This window comes from Molossus molossus, unplaced genomic scaffold (assembly GCF_014108415.1).
Source record: "Molossus molossus isolate mMolMol1 unplaced genomic scaffold, mMolMol1.p scaffold_m16_p_5, whole genome shotgun sequence".
NCBI classification, from domain to species: Eukaryota; Metazoa; Chordata; class Mammalia; order Chiroptera; family Molossidae; genus Molossus; species Molossus molossus.
The window spans coordinates 86,761,259-86,785,968 of record NW_023425388.1 but is presented as its reverse complement, the minus strand read 5'-3'; the positions used below and the strand labels follow the sequence as shown (position 1 = coordinate 86,785,968).

The 24,710-nt window shown below is 39.0% G+C and overlaps 1 protein-coding gene across 4 annotated transcripts in view; it reads left to right on the top strand.

Annotated features, from left to right (window-relative positions):
- The window catches only part of SENP7 (SUMO specific peptidase 7), a 180,411-nt gene that overhangs the window by 21,697 nt on the left and 134,004 nt on the right, over positions 1–24,710 (top strand). For all 4 annotated transcript variants that reach the window (XR_004956792.1, XM_036242665.1, XM_036242661.1 and 1 more), the window contains exons 3-4: positions 14,482–14,580; positions 18,317–18,414. Coding sequence is in view for 3 of the 4 variants with exons in the window: in XM_036242665.1 (XP_036098558.1) it covers positions 14,482–14,580; positions 18,317–18,414 (197 nt within the window). In the remaining variant the exon portion in view is untranslated. The remainder of the gene's footprint in view (positions 1–14,481; positions 14,581–18,316; positions 18,415–24,710) is intronic.

Sequence of the window (24,710 nt, the reverse complement as noted above, 5' to 3'; positions counted from 1 at the left end):
ACCCCGTTCCTCAGACTGTTATGTTCATTATATTCCACAAGTAAGTGAGATCATCTGATATTTGTCTTTCTCTGCTCGGCTTGTTTCGCTTAGGATAATACTCTCCAGGTCCCTCCATATCATCTCAAAGGATAAGAGCTCTTTCTTTCTTACAGCTGCATAGTACTCCATTGTGAATATGTACCACAGCTTTTTTATCCATTTGTCTACTGATGGACATTTGGGCTGTTTCCAGATCTTAGCTATTGTGAATAGTGCAGCTGCGAACATGGGGTACATATATTCTTTCTGATTGGTGTTTCAGGCTTCTTAGGGTGTATTCCTAGAAGCGGGATCACTGGGTCAAATGGAAGTTCAATTCTTAATTTTTTGAGGTAACACCATATTGTTACCCATAGTGGTTGCACCAGTCTTAATTCCCACCAGCAGTGTACTAGAGTCTGCTTTTCCCCACACCCTCGCCAACACTTTGATAATTTGTTGATGGCGGCCATTCTGACAGGTGTGAGGTGATACCTCACTGTTGTTTTAATTTGCATCTCTCTGATGATTAGTGATGTGGAGCATTTCTTCATATGTCTCTTGGCCATTTGTATGTCCTGTTTGGAGAGGTGTCTATTCAACTCCTCTGCCCATTTTTTAATTGGGTTCTTTGTCTCCCTTTTGTTGAGTTGTATGAGTGCTCTATATATTTGGAAATTAACCCTTTATCTGATGTGTCATTGGCAATGATGTTCTCCTATACAGTGGGTTGCCTTTCCATTTTGATGGTTGTTTCTTTTGCTGTGCAGAAGCTTTTTAGTTTGATGTAGGCCCCCATGTGTTCATTTTCTTCTCTGTTTCTGTTGCCTTAGGTGATGTATCAGTGAAAATTCTGCTGTGTATGATGTCTGAAATTTTGTTGCCTACATTTTCTTCTAGGATTTTTATGGATTCATGAGTCACATTTACGTCTTTTATTTATTTTGAATTTATTCTTGTGTATGGTGTAAGTTGATGTTCTAGTTTTATTTATTTTTTGCATGTAGCTGTCCAATTTTCCCAGCACCATTTATTAAAGAGGCTGTTTTACTGCACTGTATGTTCTTTCCACCTTTGTCAAATATTAATTTAGCATATCGTCTTGGGTTCATTTCTGGGTCTTCCATTCTGTTCAATTGATCTATCTGCCTGTTCATGTGCCAGTACCAGGCTGTTTTGATTACAGTGGCTTTGTAGTATAACCTGAAATCTGGTAATGTGATCCCTCCAACTTTGTTCTTCTTTTTCAAGACTGCTGTGGCTATTTGTGGTCTTTTTTGGTTCCATATGAACTTTTGAAATATTCGTTCTAGTTCTGTGAAGTATTTCATTGGTATTTTGATGGGTATTGCATTGAGTCAATAGATTGCTTTGGGTAATATGGACATTTTAATGATGTTAATTCTTCCAATCCATGATCAAGGTATGTGTGTCCACTTTTTTATATCTTCCTTTATATCTTTTTTCAATAACCTGTAGTTTACTGTGAATAGGTCCTTTATTTCTTCTGTTAAGTTTATTCCTAGATATCTTAATTTGTTTGCTGCGATGGTAATGGGATTGTTTTTTAGTTTCTCTTTCTGTGACTTCATCATTGTTGTATAGGAATGCTGTAAATTTCTTGACATTAATTTTGTGTCCTGGTACATTGCCAAATTCATTTATTAAGTTTAGTAAATTTTTGATGGAGTCTTTGGGGTTTTCTACGTATAGTATCATGTCATCTGTGAATAATGACAGTTTCACTTCCTCCTTTCCAATTTGGATCCCTTGTATTTTTTCTTCCTGTCTGATTGCTGTGGCAAAGACTTCCAGTACTATGTTAAATAAGAGTGGTGCAAGTGGGCATCCTTATCTTGTTCCTGTTTTGTTTGTTTTTAATCCTCACCCGAGGACATTTTTCCATTTTTTGTTCAGATAGAGTGGGAGGGAGGGAGGAAGGGAGAGAGGGAGAGGGAGAGAGAGAGAGAGGGGAGAGAAACATTGACATGAAAGGGACACATCGAGTGGCTGCCACCCACACGACCAAAGAGGGCTGGGGACAAACTGCAACCGAGGTACGTGCCCTTAGCAGTAACTGAACCCGGGTCTCTCTGGTCCGCAGGCCGACGCTCTAACCGCTGAGCCAAACTGGCCAGGGCTGTTTTTTTTTTTTTTAATCTTCACCTGAGGACATTTTTCCTTTTTTTGTTCAGATAGAGTGGTGGGGGGTGGAGAGAAACATCGATGTGAAAGGGACACATTGAGTGGCTGCCTCTTGCATGACCCAACCAAGGCCAGGGGCAAACTGCAACAGAGGTATGTGCCTTTAGCGGGAACCAAACCTGCGTCTCTCTATACCACAGGCCTACGCTCTAACCCCTGAGCCGAACTGGCCAGGGCTTGTTTCTGTTCTTAAGGGAAATGCTTTTAGTTTTTGCCCATTGAGTATGATGTTGGCTGTAGGTCTTTCATATATGGCCTTTATTATGTTGAGATATGATCCCTTTATTCCCAGATTGCTGAGCATTTTTATCAGAAATGGGTGCTGGATTTTGTCAAATGCTTTTTTAATGTCTATTGATATGATCATATCATTCTTATCTTTCATTTTGTTTATGTGGTGTATGACATTTATTGATTTGCGAATATTGTAACAACCTTGCATGCCTGTGATGAATCTCACTTGGTGATGGTGAATAATTTTTTTGATATATTCCTAGATTCGATTTGCTAGTATTTTGTTCAGGATTTTGGCATGTATGTTCATCAGGGATATTGGCCTGTAGTTTTCTTTCTTTGTAGTGTCTTTTTCTGGTTTTGGGATTAGAATTATGCTGGCCTCATAAAACGAGTTTGGAAGTCTTTATTTTTCTTGAATTTTTTGAAATAGTTTGAGGAAAGTGGGTATTAGTTCTTCTTTGAATGTTTGAAAAAATTGCACTGTGAAGCCTCTGGGCCTGGGCTTTTGTTTGCTGGGAGAGTCTTGATGACATCTTCACTTTCCTTTGTTGTTTTTGGTCTGTTCAGGTTTTCTATATTTTCCTGGTTCAGTTTTGGCAGACTATGTGTTTCTAGAAATTTGTCCATTTTGCTTAGATTGTTGAATTTGTTGCCGTATAATTGTTCATATTTGTTAACGATTTTTTGTATTTCTGTAGTATCAGGTATTATTTCTCCTCTTTCATTTCTGATTTTGTGTATTTGGGTTCTCTCTCTTTGTTTCTTGGTGAGTCTAGCTTATGGTCAATCAATCTTGTTTAGTTTTTCAAAGAACCAGTTCGTTTCATTGATCCTTTGAATTGTTTTCTTTGGTCTCCAAGTCATTTATTTCTGCTCTGATCTTTACTATTTCTTTCATTCTACTTGCTCTGGGTTTTTTTTTTTTGTTTTGTTTTGTTTTTTCTCCTTTCTAGTTCTTTAGGTTGTGAGGTTAGATAGTCTATTAGAAATTTTTTTTGTTTCTTGAGGTAGGCCTGTAGTGCTATGAACTTCCCTCTCAGAACTGCTTTCGCTGCATCCCATAGATTTTGTGTTGTTGTGTGTTCATTTTCATTGGTTTCCAGGACGTTTGTAATTTCTCCCTTGATCTTCATGGTAACCCATTCATTGTTCAATAACATGCTATTTAGCCTTTGTGTTTTCTAATGTCTTTGCATGTTCTTGTTGTAATTGAGTTCTGGTTGCATGCCATTGTGATCTGAGAATATGCTTGATATTTCAGTCTTCTTGAACTTGTAGAGACTTAGTTTGTGCCCTAAAATGTGGTCTGTCTTTGAGAATGTTCAATGTACATTTGAGAAGAATGTGAATTCTGCAGTTTGGGGTGTAATTCTCTGTAGAGATCTAGTAAATCCATTTGATCTAGCACTTCATTTAGAGTCTGTGTTTCCTTGTTAAATTTTTGTCTGGAGGATCTATCAAGTGATGTCAGCGGGGTGTTGAAGTTCCCTGCTATGATTGTATTGTTGTTGATTTCTCTTTTGAAGTCCTCCAGAAGATTTTAAATATATGTTGGTGCTCTTACATTGGGTGTATATATGTCTACCAAGGTTATATCTTCCTCTTGAATAGATCTTTTCAATATTATGTACTGGCCTTGTCTCTATTTATGGTCTTCATTTTGAAATCTACTTTATCAGATATGAGTATTGGTACCCCAGCTTTTTTTTTTCTTTTTGTTTGCTTGAAAGATTTTTTTCCGTCCCTTCACTTTCAACCTATGTGAGTCTTTTGTTGTGAGGTGAGTGTCTTGTAAACTACACATATGTGAGTCATGCTTTCTCATCCAGTCAGCTACTATGTGTCTTTTTATCGGAGCATTCAAACTGTTCACATTTAAGATGATAATTGATATGTACTTATTTATTGCCATTTTTGTTTAGTTTGGTTATATTTTTCTTTCTATTTCTTGTACTAATTACAGCAATTCTTTTAGCATATCTTGCAGTGCTGGTTTGGTGTTAAAATATTCCCTTAGCCTTTTTTTTTTTTTTTTTTTGTCTGGAAAGCTCTTTATTTTTCCTTCTATTTTGAATGATAGCCTTGCTGGATAGAGTAGAGTTGGATTCAGATTTTTGTTTTTCATGACCTTGTTTACTTGATGCCACTTCCTTCTGGCCTGTAGTGTTTCTGTTGAGAAGTCAGCTGAGAGCCTTATGGGGTTTCCTTTGTAGGTAACCTGTTGCTTATCTCTTGGTGCCTTTAGGATTCTCTATTTGTCTTTAATTTTTGGCATTTTAATTACTATGGGCCTGTTTGGGATCTTCTTACTTGGGGCTCTTTGTGCTTCTTGAACTTGAATTCCTTCTTCCTTCCCCAAGTTAGGGAAGTTTTCCATCATTATTTCTTCAATTATATTCTCTAATCCTTGCCCATTTTCTTCTTCTTTGGGGACTTCTATGATGCGGATGTTATTACATTTCTAGTTGTCCCAGAGTTCTCTTAAGCTGTCTTCCTGTTTTTTAATTGGTTTTTTCCTTTTTGTTTTCTGATTGGTTGATTTTTCTCTACCCTGTCTTCTAATTCACTGATTCAGTCCTCGGATTCCTCTACTCTGCTGTTTAGTCGTTTCAATGTGTTCTTTATTTCTGCTATGTCATTCTTCATTTCCACTTGGTTGGTTTTCAGTGTTTCTATGTCTTTACTCATGGTGTTGATGTCCTTACTCATGCTGTTGAGCTTCCTCAAGATCATGGCTCTGAACTCTACCTCTGATAATTTGCTTAACTGCATTTCATTTACCTCATCTTTGATAGAGTTCTCTTGTTCTTCCATTTTGAATTTGTTTCTTTGTTTCATCATTTTGGCTTTCTCAGTGGGTTTTGGAGTCTGCCAAATTCTCCCTGTTGGTGTTGGTGTTCTGCTGTTTGTGGCTCCCTCTACTGGGTTTGGATGGGCCTGGTGGGCCCACGTTAAACACCACTTTCAAGTCTTACTTTCCTGGGTAGATTTGCAAGCAGGAAAGAGTCAGTTATCCTCTCACTTTTTCCTGGTGGCTGGTAGTCTCAGTTACTTAGTGCCTTGGAATGTAGCCCTGATGTTCTGCATTAGAGGATTTCCAGAGGGTGGGATAGATGCTGGTTATTAATGAGCCTCAGTTTTTATTTCCTTGCCTCACCTGGGAAAGGCTGAATCTCCCAGGTGTGGGGGTGGGGGTGGGGGGCTGCTGCTTTTCTCCATAGCTCTTGGAAGGAGCACAGTGGCCATCGTCTTTTGTGGCTGAAACTCTTAAAAAACTCTGAGTGCCCTCAAATTCCTGGTTGTCCCCACAGAGTTCCAGCCCAGTCTGCCTTCCCACTGCAGTAGCTTCCAGAGTGGCTGTGGCTATTTTAGCACTCTGTCCCGGCTCTCTGCACTGTGGTGTGGGTTGGTTTTTATTCCCCAAGGGTGCTGCTCACAGCGAAGACTGCTCCTGTCTATGGGCTCCCAGCCCGCCACCCTCTTGTGCCTCCTCAGATGCTACCAGTGTCCCTGGTTATATGATCCTGTCCTGCTGCTTTTCTGTTTGTTTGTTTTTTGTTTTGTTTTTTTTCCCCCCGAGGATTTGTGTTTATTTCAGTTGTAATTTCCCTTTAATCCTGGGAGATTTTCTGTGTAACTTCCATTCACTCCTCCTTCATTGTCACATCCTCTGCACCTATGTTGTGCGCAGCTGGGTCACACAGGCCTGTCTGGTGCCCCCACACCCTGCAGATCCCGCGGGTGGGCAGCTGATTCTTACCAGTCTCTCTTGGGCTCTGGCTTCCCACTGATCTTGTGAGCTGCTGAACTGCACAGGCCTCTGTGGATCCGCAGGTCCCACTGCTGGAAGCTGGGAGTGGTGCTGCCCAATGGGGCTCAATTCCTGCTCAGGTTTTGCTGTAGTTTTTGGGGATGGGTCTGAGCTGCTGGTCTGTGCCTCTGTTGCTTGGGGTGGATGTCTCCTCCCCACTCTCTGTTGCTGGGGATATATCTTGACTCTCATTGGGATGCTACTATGGAGGATGGTACTGGGCTTCCGGCTGTCTGCGGCTTCTGCCACCGGCACATGGGGAGCTCCACTACTGCGCACTGGTCTGTGTTGACACAGAGTGTCCACTGGTCTGATATTGCCAGGTATGCTGGTCTGCTCAGGTTGCTGGGTCCTAGCTGCTCCCACTGCCTCCTCCCAGGGAAGACCCAGGATATTCCAAAATGGTTGGACTTTGTCACAGCGCAGGGAGAAGCGCCTTGAAGAGCTGCTTACCTCAGTAGGCAGCTCCTCTTGTCCACAGCACAGGAACCTTCTGCTTTGCGTCTCTGTACTGCATGAGTTTGGTCATCCACCTTCACGTCCACTCACACTCTCTCACACAATAGCTCACTCTGTCACACACTCACCCTCCCTCCGGTCCTGCCTGCCACCATCTTCAATAAGGGGATCCTGATTTCTTTCTTTCTTTCAGTCCTCATCCGAAGACATTTTTGCATTCATCTTTAGATAGAGCGGGAGGGAGAGAGGGATGAAGAGAGAGAGAGAGAAACATCGATGTGAGAGAGCCACATTGAGTAGTTGCCACTAAACGACTCCCACCAGGGCTGGGGACAAATCACAACCGAGGTACGTGCCTTAACGGGAACCGAACCCTGGACTCTATGGTCTGCGGGCCAACGCTCTAACCACTGGGCAAAACTGGCCCGGGCATGATTGATTTTTTTTTCTATCCTGTTTTCTAATTCGTTGATCCGATCCTCAGCTTCCTGTAATCTGCTTGTTATTCATTCCAATGTGTTCTTTATTTCTGGTATGTCATTATTCATTTCTGCTTGTGGTTTTTCATTTTCAGTTGGTTGATTTTCATTGTTTCTATATATTAACTTATGCTGTTGAGCTTCTGCATAATTATTACTTTGAGTTCTACCTCTGATAACTTGCTTTACTCTATTTTATTTAGCCCTTCTTCTGTAGAATTTTCTTGTTTTTTCATTTGGGATTTGTTTTTTTGTTTCACCATTTTGACTGTCTTTCCGGGTTTTATAGCATGCCAAAATTTCCATGTGGATGTTGTTGTTCTGCTGGGTTTGAATGAGTATGTAAGGGACTATGCTAAACACCAATGTTTATTTTATTTTATTTATTTTTTATTTTTTTTATCCTCACCTGAGGACATTTTTCCATTTTTTGCACAGATAGAGTAGGAGGGAGAGAGAGGAAGAGAGAGAGAGAGAAACATTGACGTGAAAAGGACACATCGAGTGGCTGCCACCCACACGACCAACCAGGGCCGGGGACAAACTGCAATCAAGGTACATGCCCTTAGCGGAAACCGAACCCGGGTCTCTCCGGACCGCAGGCCGATGCTCTAACCGCTGAGCCAAACCGGCCAGGGCTAAACACCAATGTTTAGTCTCACTTTCCTGGATCGAGTTGCAGGCCAAAGATTCATTGATCCTAGAGTTTTCACCTGCAGGCTGACTGTTAGTCTCAGTTACTGAATGATTCTCAAGTTGTAGCCCTCAGCTGAAAGAACAATTTTACATTTGGGCAGGGTAAGTGGATTTCCAGTGGGTGGGGCAATTGCTTTCCCATGGGCTAAAGTTGCTTTGGGAAGAAAATGGTTTTTGCAGTGTGGCTTAATGGTTCAGCACAGCGACTCAGGCCTCAACCTTCACAGCTCAGTCCCTAGAGCCATGACCCCCAACACTGAGAGCTAGATTCCAAGCTCAAAGCTTTCAGAGGCTCTTCTCTGCCTCCTGGCTGGCAGGTAGCCTCTGGTTGCTAATGAGCCTCAGGTTGCACTTCTCTGGTCAGGGTGGTATTAAATTCTTGAGTGAGGGGCAGTTGCTTCTCCACTGGCTACAGCTGCTCTGGGAAGGGGCTTCTTGAGGAATATGTCTACTGTCTTGTGGGGGAGTGACTCAGCATAGAGCTCCCGATGGCCTCCTTCCCAGCTCTCTCCCCAGTGCCACAAACCCCAGACTCTCCTCACACAACTCCAGTCCAGTCCACCTTCCCTCAGCTGGAGCCCGGTGTGAGTGGCTGTATCTGTTACATAGTGCACTGGCCCTTAAGGGAAGTGCTAGTGGTCCCTGTGCCTCTCTCAGACAAACCTTTGCTCTGGTGATTTTCTCAGGCAGGTGTTATATGGGCTTCTTTTCCTGTTCTGCCACACTGTGCTAGGGAGCCGGCTTGGGGTTTTAAACCCTCACTTCTCAGTGGGAACTGCTCACAGCTAAGACAGCCCTTAGCTGCTGCCCGTTGGTACCCAGCCAGCGCTCTTGTCCCTCTGCAGCTCCTATCAGTCTTGATTTGGGGTCCTCTTTACATCCCTGGTTATAAGGGTTTTCTCCAGCTGCTCTTCAGTTGGTTTTTCCAGATGACTTGTCTTTATTTTAGTTGTAATTTCAGTTTGGTCCTGGGAGGCGGTCTGTGTAGTTTCCATTCACTTTATAGCCATTTTCCTCTCCCCTTTTTGCCAGATTTCTTAATTCCACTGCTGACTAGGGGGCCATTTTTTGCAGCCTTTGCTTTTAGCTTCTTGAGTTTCTTCTGCTTCTCTTTTTGCTTCTGCTTGAATGTCTTATCTTGTCCATCTCCTTGGCCTGCTTCTTGAGTTGCTTCAGGGGCTTCATTTTGCCACTTCATGGCTGGACATGGCACCTACCTCTCCTTATAATCATCTTAAAGGCTCACTCACGTATTTTGATACCTGTGTTGGGAAGACTCAAATATGTTGGCGTAAATCTATTCCTTTTTATACTTCTTCTTCTTCTTTTTTTTTAATCTTTATTGTTGAATCTAGAATGTATTACAGATGTCCCACATTTCTTCCCCCATTGATCCCCTCCTTCCCACTCCTGCCCCCCTCCCGCCTTTTCCCACACTATTGTCTGTGTCCATTGGTTATGAATATAAGTTCTTTGGTTTACTTCTTCCCACCCCCCCCAAACCCCTTTCCCTTTGAGGTTTGTTAGTCTAGCAATGAATTTGTACTTCTTAATTCCTTCACGTTTTTTACCCATTCCCCCAACCCCTCTCCCATCTGGCAACCAACAAAATGTTCTCTGTATCTATGAGAATGTTTCTGTTTACCTGTTCATTTTGTTTGTAGATTCCATTGTCGATAGATATGTATTCGTTGCCATTTTGTTTGTTCATATATTTTATCTTTTTCTTCAAAAAGACCCTTCATCATTTCATATAATAACAGTTTGGTGGTGATGAACTCCTTTCACTTTTCCTTGTCTGGGAAAGTCTTTATATGGCCATCGATTCTAAATGACAGCCTGGCAGGATACAGTAATCTTGGTTGTAGGTTCTTGCTTTTCATCACTCTGAATATTTCTTGCCACTCCCTTCTGGCCTGCAAAGTTTCTTTTGAGAAATCAGCTGACAGCCTTATTGGAACTCTCTTGTAGGTAACTAGCTGCCTTTCTCTTGCTGCTTTTAAGATTCTCTCTTTGTCTTGAACCTTTTGCATTTTGATGATGATGTGTCTGGTGTGGGCCTCTTGAGGTTCATCTTGTTTGGGACTGTCTGTGCTTCCTGGACTTGTATGTCTGTTTCCTTCACCAAGTTAGGGAAGTTTTCTACCATTATTGTTTCAAACAGATTTTCAATTTCTTGTTCTCTCTCTTCTCCTTCTGGCACCCCCAAGGTGCGAATGTTGGCACGCTTGAAGTTGTCCCAGAGGCTCCTTACACTATCCTCATTTTTTTGTATTCTTTTTTCTTTTTGCTGTTCTGATTGGGTGTTTTTTGCTTCTTTAGATTCCAAATCGATGGTTTGCTTCTTGGATTTACGTACTCTACTATTGAATCTGTGTAAATTATTCTTTATTTCAGTTAATGCCTCCTTCAATTCTGACTGTGCATCCATAATTTCTGACTGGTCCTTTTTTATGCTCTTGAGACCCTCACTAAGTTCACTGAGGTTCTCACTGAGTTCATTGAGTATCCTTATAAGCAGTATTTTGAACTCAGCATCTGTTAGGTTGCTTATCTCCATTTTGCTTAGTTCTTTTCTTGGGGTTTTGATCTGTACTTTCATTTGGGACCTGTTTCTTTGTCTCCTCATTTTGACTGCCTCCCTTTGTTTGTTTCTGTATATTACTTAACGAGCAGTGTGGGGCTAGCTGAGACTAGATACTGCTCATTTGAAAGAATTTAGGAAAAACCTGAAGCAGTATCCAAGACAGGCCAATCCTATGGTTAAGCAACTGGCAACAGCTTGGGTGGGCCTGAAAGTTGGGTGAGGCGGGGCCTCAGGGAGTCACCAGGGCAGGGCTACCAGTGTGAGCCAGGTTGCTGGAGTCCCAGATTTGGCGACTGTCTGCTGCCCCCGGGAAGGGCTCACCAAAGGAACCAAGGCCTCTGACAGCACGTTTGTCCCAGAGAAAGCCCCCGCTCCAGTGCCAAACAGCTCAGTTCTTCCCTGTATGTCTCTCGTGCCCCTCGAGCTGCCTCCCCTCCAAGCTTAGAGGGAGAGAGTCCCTTTAAGGAACTGCCTGGGGCTCTAGCCACTTCAGCTTTCCTGAGCCTCAGTTCTTGCTGGTTTTTCCAGCCAGAAGTTATGGGGACTTCTCTTTCTGGCACTGGAACCCTGAGTGGGGCACCTGGTGTGGGATAGGGACCCCTCATTCCTCAGGAAGGACCTTGCCAGCCGAGGTATCCTTCTGATTTTTATACGCCACATGTGGGTTTCAGACCAGTGCGTCTCGCCTCCGCCCCTCCGCCTCTCTGCCCCTCCGCCCCTCCACCCCTCCACCCCTCCTTCCAGTCTGTATGTGGCTGCTGCTTTAATTCTGTACTTGTAGGACTTCCATTCAGCTTGATTTTAAGCGGTTTTGAGTGATGGTTGTTCTGTAGTTTAGTTGTAACTTTGATGTGGTTGTGGGAGGACGTGATACCGCATTTACCTACGCCGCCATCTTGACCGTAAGTCTCTTTTTATACTTTCCATGTGATCTTTTAACCTGTTGCCTTAGGGCCCCTAAGATCTGTGTATCTATTGGTACATGCAGACCCATGGGGAAGTCTTAAGAATGAAAATCTACCTTGCCTGGCCAGTGTGGCTCAGTGGTTGAGCATGGACCCATGCACCGAGGGGTCACCAGTTTGGTTCCGAGTCAGGGCACATGCCTGGAATGTGGGCCCGGTCCCCAGTGGAGGCATGCAGGAGGTGGGCAATCTATGTTCTCTCTCATCGATGTTTTTCTTTCTCTCCCTCTCCCTTCCTTTCTCTCTAAAATCAATAAAATAAACCCCAAAAAAACCTCAAAATCAAAATCTACCTCTGTAAGTGGAGGGCGAGGAAAGACTGAAGACAGAGGCTGGCTACTCCAATCTGGCAATCACAGAATTTATTAAGGGAAATTTACATTTGAGGCACATCTTGGGTGGCTACAAGATGAAGTGGGTTCCCTGAGCCACCTGACAGGTGACATTTATAGAAGGTAAAATGGGGGATAGTCATAAGTACTAGTATGTGAATGTCACCAGGTACAGGAAATTACTTTGTATGCTTGACCAAGTCAGGACAACAGCCTGTTCAGGAATGAGCACATAGTAGGAAGCAGGAGAGGGGTGCTGATTTATGTTAGAATGAACATTGATTATGATCAGATAGTCTTTAAGGGTTGGGGTTTGTGGTAAACAGTCTCCTGTCTGGCCTTGTCTCTCTCTGGTCGGACAGTGGTCATGTCATGAAAACAGTATTTCCTCCACAGTATGGAGAGACAGAGAAGAAAAAAAAGAGAGAGAGGAAGGAAGGGAAAACACACAAGCCTGTGAGAGCTAGGCAGAAACTCTATTGCTTTGGGTGATCTATCTTTGGAAGTCACAGGCCTTCCCAGGTTCAAGGGTAAGGATCATAGACCACACCTGATGGTGGAACATTGTCAGTGTTACATTGTAAGAAGAGCATGTGGGATGTGGATCATTGGTGTAGGCATCTTTGGTAAATACAATATTCCACAGTATTCAATGTGGGCTAAATAAACTACCCACAAAGGATTCATGGGTATGAACAGCCTGAAGCCCTTGCCTTAACCCCCTGAAAAAGCAACTGTTCCCTAATTAAGAATATGAAGGAAATAACTGATTTAGAGATAACATTGTCTTTTGCAGATGAAGAATTATAGAGACCTTTTTAAAAAATAAATTTTAATTTGAGGTATTTATTTATAAGACATATTTTTATTGATTTTAGAGAGAGAGGACGGGAGAGGGAGAGAGAAACATTGATGAGAGAGAAAACATTGATTGGCTGCCTCCTACACGCCTCCTACTGGGAATCCAGCCTGAAACCCAGGCATATGTTTTCACTGAGAATTGAGTCAGCGACCTCTTGGGGCATAGGACAATGCTCAACCTACTGAGCCACACCAGCCAGGGCTATTTATTTATTTAGAGAGAGAAACATTTATCTGTTGTTCCACTTATTTGTGCATTCATTGGTTGTTTCTTGTATGTACCCTGACTGGGGACTGAACCTACAACTTTGGTGTATCAGGATGATGCTCTAACAAACTGAGCTATCTGGCCAGGGTAAAGAGGTACCTTTTTATACAGAATAGGTGTAAATAATTAAGAAGTTACTAGTGCCCAGGAGGATTAACTCAGAGGTGCTTGTGAAAGAAAAGAGTTGAGCCCTAGCTAGTTTTGCTCAGTGGTTAGAGCGTCGGCCCACAGACCAGAGAGTCCTGGGTTTGGTTCCTATAAGGGCACGCACCTCAGTTGCAGTTTGTTCTCGGCTCCAGTTGGGGTTGTGTGGGTGGCAACCAGTCAATGTTTCTCTCTCTCTCTTACCCCCTCTTTCCCTCTTGCTCTATCTGATGATAAATGCAAAAATATCCTCTGATGAGGATAAAAAAAAAAAAAAGAAATAAAAGAGTTGAGGTACACTTTCTTCAAATTTATTCTATCCTTTTGACTTGTGCTTTACTCTTATTGAAATCAATTTATAGACTGTTATTAATTGTAGTTGACATAGTGCTTATTATATGCTATATATTTTAGGCTGAACTTGATGCTTAACCATCATTTATAACTTTCTCTTAATATGAAAGTTACTTAGGTTCTAAACAAATGATTTCAAACTTGTGGTAAGATGGATGCACTCATTCATTTGTTTATTCAGCATACCTTGAGCCATACATATTGGAGATATAAAAGTGACAAAATGAGGACCCTCTCATTAAGAGGACTTCCACAGTCTGGAGAAGAAGACAGATATGTAGACAAATAGATATAGTATTCTACATTTAGTATAAATAATGTAATAGAAATGTACCAAGTACTCATACCCAGAGAAAGGAATGGTGTGGGAGTGAGGGTTGTATGGATAAAATAATAATTTGAGCAGAATCTGAAGTATTTCACAAGGGAGAAGCAGAAAGAAGGGCTTTTTAGATTGAGGAAGCAGTACATGCAAAGTTCTGGAGATACAAAATCCCATGACATGTTTGAAGAAGGTTGAGTAAACTCAATGTGGTTGGGGTATAGAGTTGCATGATGTGAAAGAGCCTAGATTGTATAGATAAACTATAGGTAATGGGTATCATTGTTATATTTTAAATATTGTAGCCATATTTAATATTTGTGTATTAGAGAACTCTGGGGATAAAGTTTGAAAGATTAGAAGGGGAAGATACTGTAGGTAAGAGAATATTTATGAAGCTATTGTGATTCTTCATTTATTAATCTTTATACAGAGTGAGAGGTTTTTTAAAATAAAATTATATATGTGAAAGAGACACTGAGTGGTTGGCCAGGGATGAACCGCAACCAAGGTACATGCCCTTGGTTGGAATTGAACCCACGACTCTTTGGTCCATCGGCCAACGCTCTAACCACTGAGCCAAACAGGCCAGGGCTTAACTGCCTATAAAGTAAGCATTAGTTTAAAAGTCTTTAAAACTAATATCAACATATTAATGTAGAGTAAAATAATGGTTATGTTAGCTGATTCATCTCTTATTTATATTTTAATTAAACGTTATTTTCTCATTCTGGTTTCAGATAACAAAGATGTTAAATGCAAAATCAGAGGATGTTCATGTCAAATCACCGCTGTACAAACTCAGAAGCTCAGAACGGTGGGATCTCCCTTTGCAGGGGGTAAATAAAAACTTAGTTCTTTTAAGTATATTGTATTATTTGGTGTGTTTAAAATATTTTAGTGAAACTGAATTTTTTTTCTTATATGTTCTTTGTGTTTCTTTCTTTCTTTTTTTGGTTATTTATTTCTAGATTTTAAGTTAGTTTATTTCAGGTGTATATTAAACTGATACTTTGAGGTTAAAGTCTTCAGTTTAAATTTAAGTATACCTTATTATGCATTATTTTTCTTCATGAAATTTAAATTTCATTATTATAAAATAAATTATATTTTAAATCTATTCGAATATTAAGCTTATTAGAATTATTTGCTCTTTTACTCTTGTTTTGTAAATTTGAGAGGGTTTATCTTTTTTTTTTTTTTTATCCTCATCCGAGGACATTTTTCCATTTTTTGTACAGACAGAGTGGGAGGGAGAGAGAGGGAAACATCGATGTGAAAGGGCCACATCGAGTGGCTGCCACCCGCACGACCAACCAGGGCCGGGGACAAACTGCAACCGAGGTACATGCCCTTAGCGGGAACCGAACCCGGGTCTCTCTGTACCGCAGGTGGACGCTCTAACCGCTGAGCCAAACCGGCCAGGGCGAGAGGGTTTATCTTAAAGTGTCACACAACTATTTTTTAAAAGACATTTTGATTATACATCAGGACTTTAGTTTTATCATTATTAAGCATTATTATAGAGATCTCATGAATGAGGTGTAAGATAGCACTTTTTAGGTATTGTTTTTTTCTCTTGCCTGGCACAGCTCATTGTCAATTTTTTAAAAATAGAATTTTTTTTTCAAATATTTTCAGTTTGTGGTTGGTTGAATCCACGGATATGGAACCCACAGATATGGAGGGCCAACTATATATAATATATATAATTGTTATTCCACAATTCAATATGCTAAAACATGAAATAAAATACATAACTGCAAAGAGACAAAATTTTCTTAAAATAGTATTTTTTGCCTAGCTGGAGTGGCTCAGTTTGGTTAAGCATTGTCCTGTGCATCTAAAGGTTGCTGGTTCGATTCCCGGTCAGGGCACATACCTGGGTTTCATGTTTGATTGCTGGTCAGGGTACGAACAGAAGGCAATGATCCATATTTCTCTCTCACATCAATGTTTCTCTTTCTTTCTGTCTCTCTTCCCCTCTTTTCCTCCCTTCCTAAGCATGTCCTCAGGTGAGGATTAAAAATAATAATAATTTTTTTCTTTCTATTAAATTGGCAACAATCCTACTGTGTGATAACACCCAGAGCTGTCATCAGTGGCAATATAAATTAGTGCAAATTTTCTGTGAAACAATTTTGCAATATTTATTAAAACTTAATATAAAAATTCCTTAGACCTAGTAATCTCCAACCACATTGATAACATAACAAAATACCACTGACTGGGTGCCTTAAACAACAGATATTTATATTCTTATAATTCTGGAGGCTGGAAGTCCAAGATCGAGGTGCTGACAGGGTTGGTTTTCCTAAGGCCTCTCTCCTTGGATGACAGATGGCCATCTTCTTGCTGTGTTCTCATATGGCCTTTTTTCTGTGCCCCCACATCCCTGGTGTTTCTTTCTATTGTTGTAAGGACACCAATCCTGTTGGATTAGGGCCCTGCCCTTGTGACCTCATTTAGCCTTAATTACCTCTGAACAGGCCCCATTTCACATACAGTCACACTGGCAGTTAGGACTTCAATATATAAATTTGATGGGACAGGACATAATTCAAGTTCATAACAGTACTATTTTGAGGTAATAAATTTTAAATCACCTTGACTACATGTATTTTTATGTTGTAGACAAGAAAAATTAACCATTTATTATAGCATTCTCATAGGAAAGATTTGTCATTCATATTAGTTGCTTTAACATTATTTAAACATGTAATTATTAAATGATTACTTTGTTTTGTATGGAAGTTGCAAAAAAGGGAATAAATGGGACCATATGACTTCTGTTGACATAAAAAGAAGAAATATGTACATAACATTAGGAAATTTAGGCTGTATAGAAAGGTGGTGTAAGGTGAAGGTAATAAAGAATCCTTCTCTGTTCCTTCTTCCTAAAGGGAACCACTATTAACACTGTTTTCTTTCATTCTTTTCAAGAAAAATAAATGCATACACCAATGCATATGTTATTTATTTATTTATTTTTTATCCTCACCCGAGGATATTTTTCCATTTCTTGTACAGAAAGAGTGGGAGGGAGAGAGAGGAAGGAGAGAGAGAGAGAGAGAAACATCGACGTGAAGGGACACATCGAGTGGCTGCCACCCGCACGACCAACCAGGGCCGGGGACAAACTGCAACCGAAGTACATGCCCTTAGCGGGAACCGAACCCGGGTCTCTCCAGACCGCAGGCTGACGCTCTAACCGCTGAGCCAAACTGGCCAGGGCCATATGTTATTTTTTGATTGTTGCAAAAAGGGATCATGAAATACATATTGTTCTATGCTTTGTTGTTTATATATAATTTGTCCTCCATATATGTGGGTTCCATATCTGTAGATTCAACCAACCATGAATTGAAAATATTGGGAAAAAAGTCACGTTGTTGCTGACATGTACTATGTAGTTCTTTTATCACTTAGGCAATTTACAAGAATTTTAGGAGCTCTGTGCCAGAACTGGTGGCAGAGCCCAAAATGTATTTTTGCTATTATTTCATAGTTGTCAAGGTTTATTCGTGATATAATGTGTCAGTATTGCCTTCCTTTTCAAGGGCAGATAATATTGCATTGTATGTATATACCACGCTTTGTTTATCCATTCATCCATTGATGGACATGATTTGCTTCTACCTTTTAACTATTGTGAACAATGCTGTTATGACCATGACTGTACAAATATCTCTTCAAGGAAGACAGTGTCTTAAATTTACTATGTATATAATCATCATACATCCTTGTGAGATATCTACTATTACACTTATTTTCAAATAGGAGATTAATGCATAGAAATAAGATAAATAATTTACTTGTCTACATTCACACTGTATATTACTGATTTTTTTTTATCTTCACTCGAAGACTTCTCCATTTTTTTTTTTTTGTTCAGATAGAGTGGGGAGGGAGAGAGAGAGAGAAACATCGATGTGAAAGGGACACATCGAATGGTTGCCACCCGCACGACCCAACCAGGGCCGGGGACAAACTGCAACTGAGGTACATGCCCTTAGCAGGAACCGAACACGGGTCTCTCTGGACCGCAGGCTGACGCTCTACCACTGAGCCAAACTGGCCAGGGCCACACTGTATATTAAATAAATCAATTTTAACTTTTGTTTCTAGTCAGATTAAATCTAAACTGTCAGTAGGATGTCAACTTTTTCCTAAAATTTTCCATGCAGCAATTCATAGGAGACCAACTATAATCCCTTCTGAATATTATAAACTCAGTTAATCACAGGCAGTATTTATCTTTGTATGTAATACTTTTTATTATTTCCTTTAGATACAGTAAAAATTATAGTTATGTAAGCTTTAGAATCTCAAAATGTTGATTTCCTAACTAAAGTTACCTTGAAATTTTAAAATTTATTCCTACTATTTTTTGGTGGATTTATATTTCTACACTAACAAAAGAGCCAATGTTTCATAGGTTGTATTTTTTTCCCTCCTCTGTGCACTACTATGAATTTGACTGTTTATTTTGAATTTCTAAATAAAACAAAGTTTTAAGTGCCTATTTATTATCATAGTGCTATATTTATTATTAAAATTCCATTTTTCCCCTAGTGGCAAAGAAGCCTAAGAAACAAGGTTCTTTCTCTAGACCATAAAAGTAAAAAAGGTGTTCGTGGGCATCCTGTCACTTCTAAGACGTCATCAGAAAGGTAAGATACATGTGTATATGACTAGGATGGGCTTATACATGTAGTGTGATCATGAGTGATGGATTTGTTCTCTTTGGGTCTCAATTAAAGCAACCTTTAAAATATAAGGATTAAATTCAGTGGCCTCTGAGGTTCCTTACAAGCTATCTTTCTGTGATTCTAACTCCTTCTCTTAACTCCTTGTATTTGTGCATTTGGAATAATTTGATAAGCTTTGGCTGATAATGCAAAAGTTACATATAGACTGATTATAATTCTTGGTTTATCATTTGTACTCTGCAGTGAAAAAGAGGCTCCATTTAACAACTGTGGTCCTATAGTCATAGTATTAATGAAATACAGATATACTGGAATTAAATATATGGAGGATTCAGATTGCCATTATTATCAGAAGGAACTTAGAACATTTCAGGGTTGGACATCAGTAAATGATTAGAAAGTTGTTATTTTACAAAAGAATATTGGATTTTCTTTTTTGGAATAGCAAATGAATAACAAAATGATAATAGCAAGGTAAAATTTACAATTGTTGGGAGATCACACAAATTAGAAGACTAATTGGAGTTCTTGAATTTATGTCAGAGTACTCTATAAGCTACTACTTATTCTCCCCTGTCTATAGGAAATATAAAAACATATTGGTGACTCCAGAGAAGTTTATATACCACCTGACCCTCTACCATATAAGGGATAAATTGTCATGGTGAATATGCAATGATTTTGCTTTGAGCCTCAGAGTAACCATGAACTCAATTTATAGACTTGGTTTCTTCAAAGATTATTATGATCATGTCAAAAGTCATATTTGACTTGAGAGATGGAATACTAGAAGTTGAGGAATCCTTTTTAAATGAAAATAGTCAACATTTTCTGAGAGCTATCATGAACAAGGTTGTTTTATTTTATGGGAGAGATAGCCTAAAAACTTTGCATACTTCAAAATTTATATCGTTCAAGTCTCATTTTCCCATAAGTGTACTTTTTAAGTGGTGGGAACAGGATCTTTGAGGATATCAATCTGTTATTTCTTTAATATTGCCTTTTAATTTTCTGGCATTATCTGTAATATTTTTCAGTTTGTTCTTTCCTAAATTATCAGCCCAGCATAAGTGGCAATTGTTTCTCTTTTCTTATACCATTTACCATGTCTAGCTTATGTTCCAAAGCTATCGATTTTCACACATATTATCTGCATTAGCACTATGATGTTCATTCAATGACATTATTAGAGGGTAAAAAAATATTTAAAAATTTAATAGCAGTAGATATTGAACTAAAAGCACAGCAGTGACCAAGATCACCATGTTTTTAAAACAGAAATATCAGTGTTTTTGATGGTTCTAACAAAGGAGGGTATATGGTTCTTTTAATTGGTCAAAGTGATTCAACCACTAGGCAATAGTGTAAGCATTTTTATAGTTTACTCAACTAGGCAGTTTTGGAATAATACAAATGTGATTACTGACAAATTTTTTAAATTTGGAGGCTTTGTATTATTTCACAATTTGTAGCTATATTACATTAGTTCAGTTTCACAAAGTTAAAATGCTCATATGATGCTTCTGTATTGTATCTGTGAGGAAATGTGCTTGCATATTTAATTTTTGTTGTTGTTAATCCTCACCTAAGGATATTTTTCTATTGATTTTCTAGATAGAGTGGAAGAAAGAGAGGGAGGGAGAGAGAGAGAGGCGAAGGAGAGAGAGAAACATCGATGTGAGAGAGAGACATTGATTGGTTGCCTCTCTCCTGACCCCAATGCAGACTGGAGAGCAAACCTGCAACCTAGGTACATGCCCTTGACTGGGCACGAACCCTCAACCCTTTGGTCCACAGGCTGATGCTCTGACTGCTGAGCCAAACTGGCCAGGGCGGTGCTTGCATATTTAAAGAGGAATTTTGAAAGAATAATCTCTAATTATGGTAGAGAGTACCTGACCAAATCCTGGTGGCATAAATTTAGGAGGGTGTACCTTTCTGTACTTTATTTTTTTATTTTTGTTATCCTCACTCGAGGACATTATTCCATTTATCTTCAGATTCAGATAGAGTGGGAGGGAGAGAGGGAGGAAGAGAGAGAGAGAAACATCAATGTGAGAGAGACACATTGACTGGCTGCCACCCACACAGCCTCAACCACCCACACAACCCCTACCAGGTCTGGGGACAAACTGCAACCGAGGTACGTGCCCTTAGTGGGAACTGAACCTGGGACTCTCTGGTCCGTGGGCCAACGCTCTAACCACTGAGCAAGACCGGCCAGGGCCCTCTCTCTACTTTAAACTAGTTTTTCTCTACCTTTACTGAAGGTTATGGAGCTTTTATTCTTAACTTTTTTTAGACAAGAACTAGTTTGGCTTGCTTATTCTCCAGGAATTTTTTTTCCTCTGTTGATCTCATTTTCAACACCAACGAGCTTATAGAATTTGTACTCATGGACTTACTTACTTCTCTGGTAATACAATATTCTTATCAAGTCACTATTCTTTCTACTCCACTAATTATTCGTCTTGACTTATGAATAATGGAGTACAGATCCATTCTCCGGCTGGATCTGAATACTCTCTATTTATAATTATGGCAGCTAACATCTATTGAGTGTTTATTATTACATGCCAGGAATTTGGTTAAGCCTACATTATCTCATTTAATTTTCACAAGTTTGTGAGAAATAAATAGTATTGGCCTTATTTCACAGATGAGGAAAATTAGGTCTTCTAATTAAGTATAATGTGGAGGAATATTGTTAGTATATTCTTGGAAAACCTCTTTTAATATTAGTAGACTTAATTTTTTTGTTTTAGTCATATATTATTGAGTTCTGGTAGGCTATGTGAAACATTTTATAAGTTGCTACTGTGCAGGGAAGTAAAAGCAATAAAAATATATCTGGAGAGGGAAAAAAATCCCTTTATATTTGCATGACTTGCATGACTTTAAAACTTCTAATCCTATCTATTGTGTTTGATCTCAATTTTGAAGATTGTAATACCTTTCAATGTCTTTTTAAAAATTAAAATTTTTTAAAAATCCTCACCTGAGGATATTCTTTTCATTGATTTGAGAGAGAGAGAGAGAGTGGAAGTGTGTGTGAGAGAGAGAAACATTGATGTGAGAAAAGAACATTAAATGGTTGTCTTCCTAACACGTCCATCTAGGGCCGGGGATGGAACCCGACACCTAGGTGTGTGCCATGACCTGTAATTGAACCTGAGACTTTTTGGTGTATGAGAGGATGCTCAACCCACTGAGCCACACTGGCCAGGGCAAAAAATGAACAGTTTTATCGCAATTTGATTTACATATTTTAAAATGTACTCATTTAAAGTCTATAACAATTTTAGTACATTTATAGAGTTCTGTGATCATTCCCACAATCTAATTTTAGAATCTTTTCAGCTCCCCCTCCCCCCAAAACTATCCATTCTCACCTGTAGCCCAAGGTAACCACCAATCTATTTTCTGTCTGTAGATTTGCCTTTTTTGGATATTTCTTATGCATGAAATCATACAATATGCTCTTTTGTATCTGACTTATTTCACTAAGCATGTTTTGAAGTTTAACCATGTTGTAGCATATATTAGTACTTTGTTTCTTTTTATTGCTGAATAAGATTCTATTGCATGGATATTTGTTGTTTATCTATTTACCAGTTAATGGACATTTGGGTTATTTCAACTTTTTGTCTATTGTGAATAATGTTGACAAAAATATTCCTATACAGGTTTTTGTGTAGACTCGTGTTTTCATTTCTCTTGGGATTGGAATTCTAGGATTGGAATTAAATTGTTGAATTGTTTTCCAAAACAATTCTACCATTTTATATTCCCACTGGCAGTGTATAAGCTTTCTGATTTTTCCACTTTCTTACTATACTTATTTTTCCTCCTTCCTTCCCTCTTTTCCTTTCATTGATATCCTAGTGGGTTTGAAATAGTATCTTGTTGTGGTTTTAATATGCATTTTCTAAAGACATTAAGTCTTTTTATGTGCTTGTTGGTCATTTTATATCTTTGGAGAAATGTCTTTGCTCATTTTATTTTATTTTTAATAAATTGTTTTTTAAAATTCTTTCCCGTTTAATTTTTTTTCTTTTTATCCTTTGCCTATTCTTAAAGTGTGTTGTTTTTCTTTTTGTTGTTGAGTTATAAGAGTCATTTGTATATTCTGGATACCAATCTTTATTAGATATATGATTTGCAAATACTTTCTCCTATTCAGCTTTTCACTTTCCTGATGATGTTCTTTGAAGCATAAACGTTTTTCATTTTGATGAAGTCCCATTTATCTATATTTCTTTTTTTTACTGTGCTTTTGTTGTCATATCTAAGAAACTGTTGCCTAATCTGAGGTCATGACAATTTACTCTTGTGTTTTCTTCTAAGAATTTTATAGTTCTAGCTCTTAGATTTAGTTCTTTTATCCATTTTGTTAATTTTTGGGTATTATATGAGATAGGAACTTAAATTTTTATTTTCATTTGTGATTATGCAGTTATCCCAGCACCTTTGTTGAAAAGGTACCAACTTTCTTGGTACTGTTGTCAAAAATAAAATGACTGTAAATATCAGGGTTTATTTCTGAATATGCAGTTCTATTCCATTGTTCTATATGTCTTTCCATACGCTAGTGCCACTGTGTGTTGATTATTGCAACTTTGTAGTAAGTTTTGAAATCAGAAGTCTTCCAACTTTGTTATATTTTTCAAGATTGTTTTGGTTATTCTGGGTTCCTTGCATTTTCACTTCAATTTTGGAATAAGGTTGTCAATTTAACAAAAAAAGGCAACAAAGATTTGCTAGAGGATGTTTGAATCTGTAGACTAGGAGTATTGCCATCTTAGCAATATTAAGTCTTCTGATTCATGAACATGAGGTATCTTTCCACCCTATGTTGGTCTTCTAATTTCTTTCAACAGTGTTTTGCAGTGTATCTTAGACTTTTTTTGTGTTAAATTTATTCCCAAGTATTTTCTTCTTTTTGGTGCTGTTGTGAATGGAACTGTCTTAATTTTATTTTCAGAATGTTTAGTGCTAGTGTATAGCAATTCAGTTGATTTATGAATGTTGACCTTATATGCTGCCATCTTGTTTAAGTCGTACTAGTTTTAGAATTTTTAGTAAGATTCCTTGGAATTTTGTTTATATAAGGTTATGTCATTTGCAAATAAAGACAGTTTTAATTCTTCCTTTCCTACTGGATGCCTTTCATTTTTTTTTTTTACCTTGCTTAATTGTTCTGGCTAAAACATCTAGTACAATGTGAAATAGAAGTTGTGAGAATGGACATCTTTGTTTTGTTCCCACTCTCAGACTCATCAGTCTTTCACTATTAAGTATGAAGTTAGCCATATTTTTTTTTTCAGTATTTTTTTTACTTATTAAAATTTTGTTGTTGTTGTTGTTAATCCTCACCTGAGGATATTTTTTCATTGCTTTTTAGAGGGAGTGGAAGGGAGCAGGGGAGAGAAACATTGATTGATTGCCTCCCCCATGACCCTGACCAGGTCTGAGGATTGAACATGCAACCTAGGTATGTGCCCTTGACTGGAAATCAAAGCCATGACCATTCGGCCCAAAGGCCGATGCTATAACTGCTGAACCAAACTGGCCAGGGATTAAAAAATTTTTAAATGTTGATATTATTGCAGGAATCTCCCTACCCCCTCTTGCCCACCTCCACCCTACCCCTTCCTTGGCCTTTGCCAAATTATTGTCTGTTTCCATGGGTTATGCATATATGTTCTTTAGCTATTTTCTTCACCTTCTTTATCCAGGCAGCCCCACCCTGCTCCCCTTGGGCACTGGCCAGTCTGTTACATGTATTCAAGAAGAAAAGATAGGCAGTAAAATCTCAGACATCTCTTGCAGCAATATTTTTGCTGATATGTCTCCGAGGGCAAGGAAAACTCTGGAAAAGATAAACAAGTGGGACTACATCAAGCTACAACGCTTCTGCACAGCAAAAAAAATAATTGACAAAATGAAACGAGAATCCACTATATGGGAAAATATATTCGCCAATGATACATTGGGAGTTAATATCCAAAATATATAAAGAACTTGTACAACTTAACCCAGAAAGATAAACAATACAATTGAAAAATGGGTGAAGGACCTGAATAGACACTTCTCCAAAGTGGACATACAGAGAGCCAATAGACATATGAAAAAATGCTCAAGGATACTAAATATCAGAAAGATGCAAAATAAAAACTACAATGAGGTATCACCTCATACCTGCCAGAATGGCTACTACCTATAAATCAATAAGCAACAAGTACTGGCAAGGATGT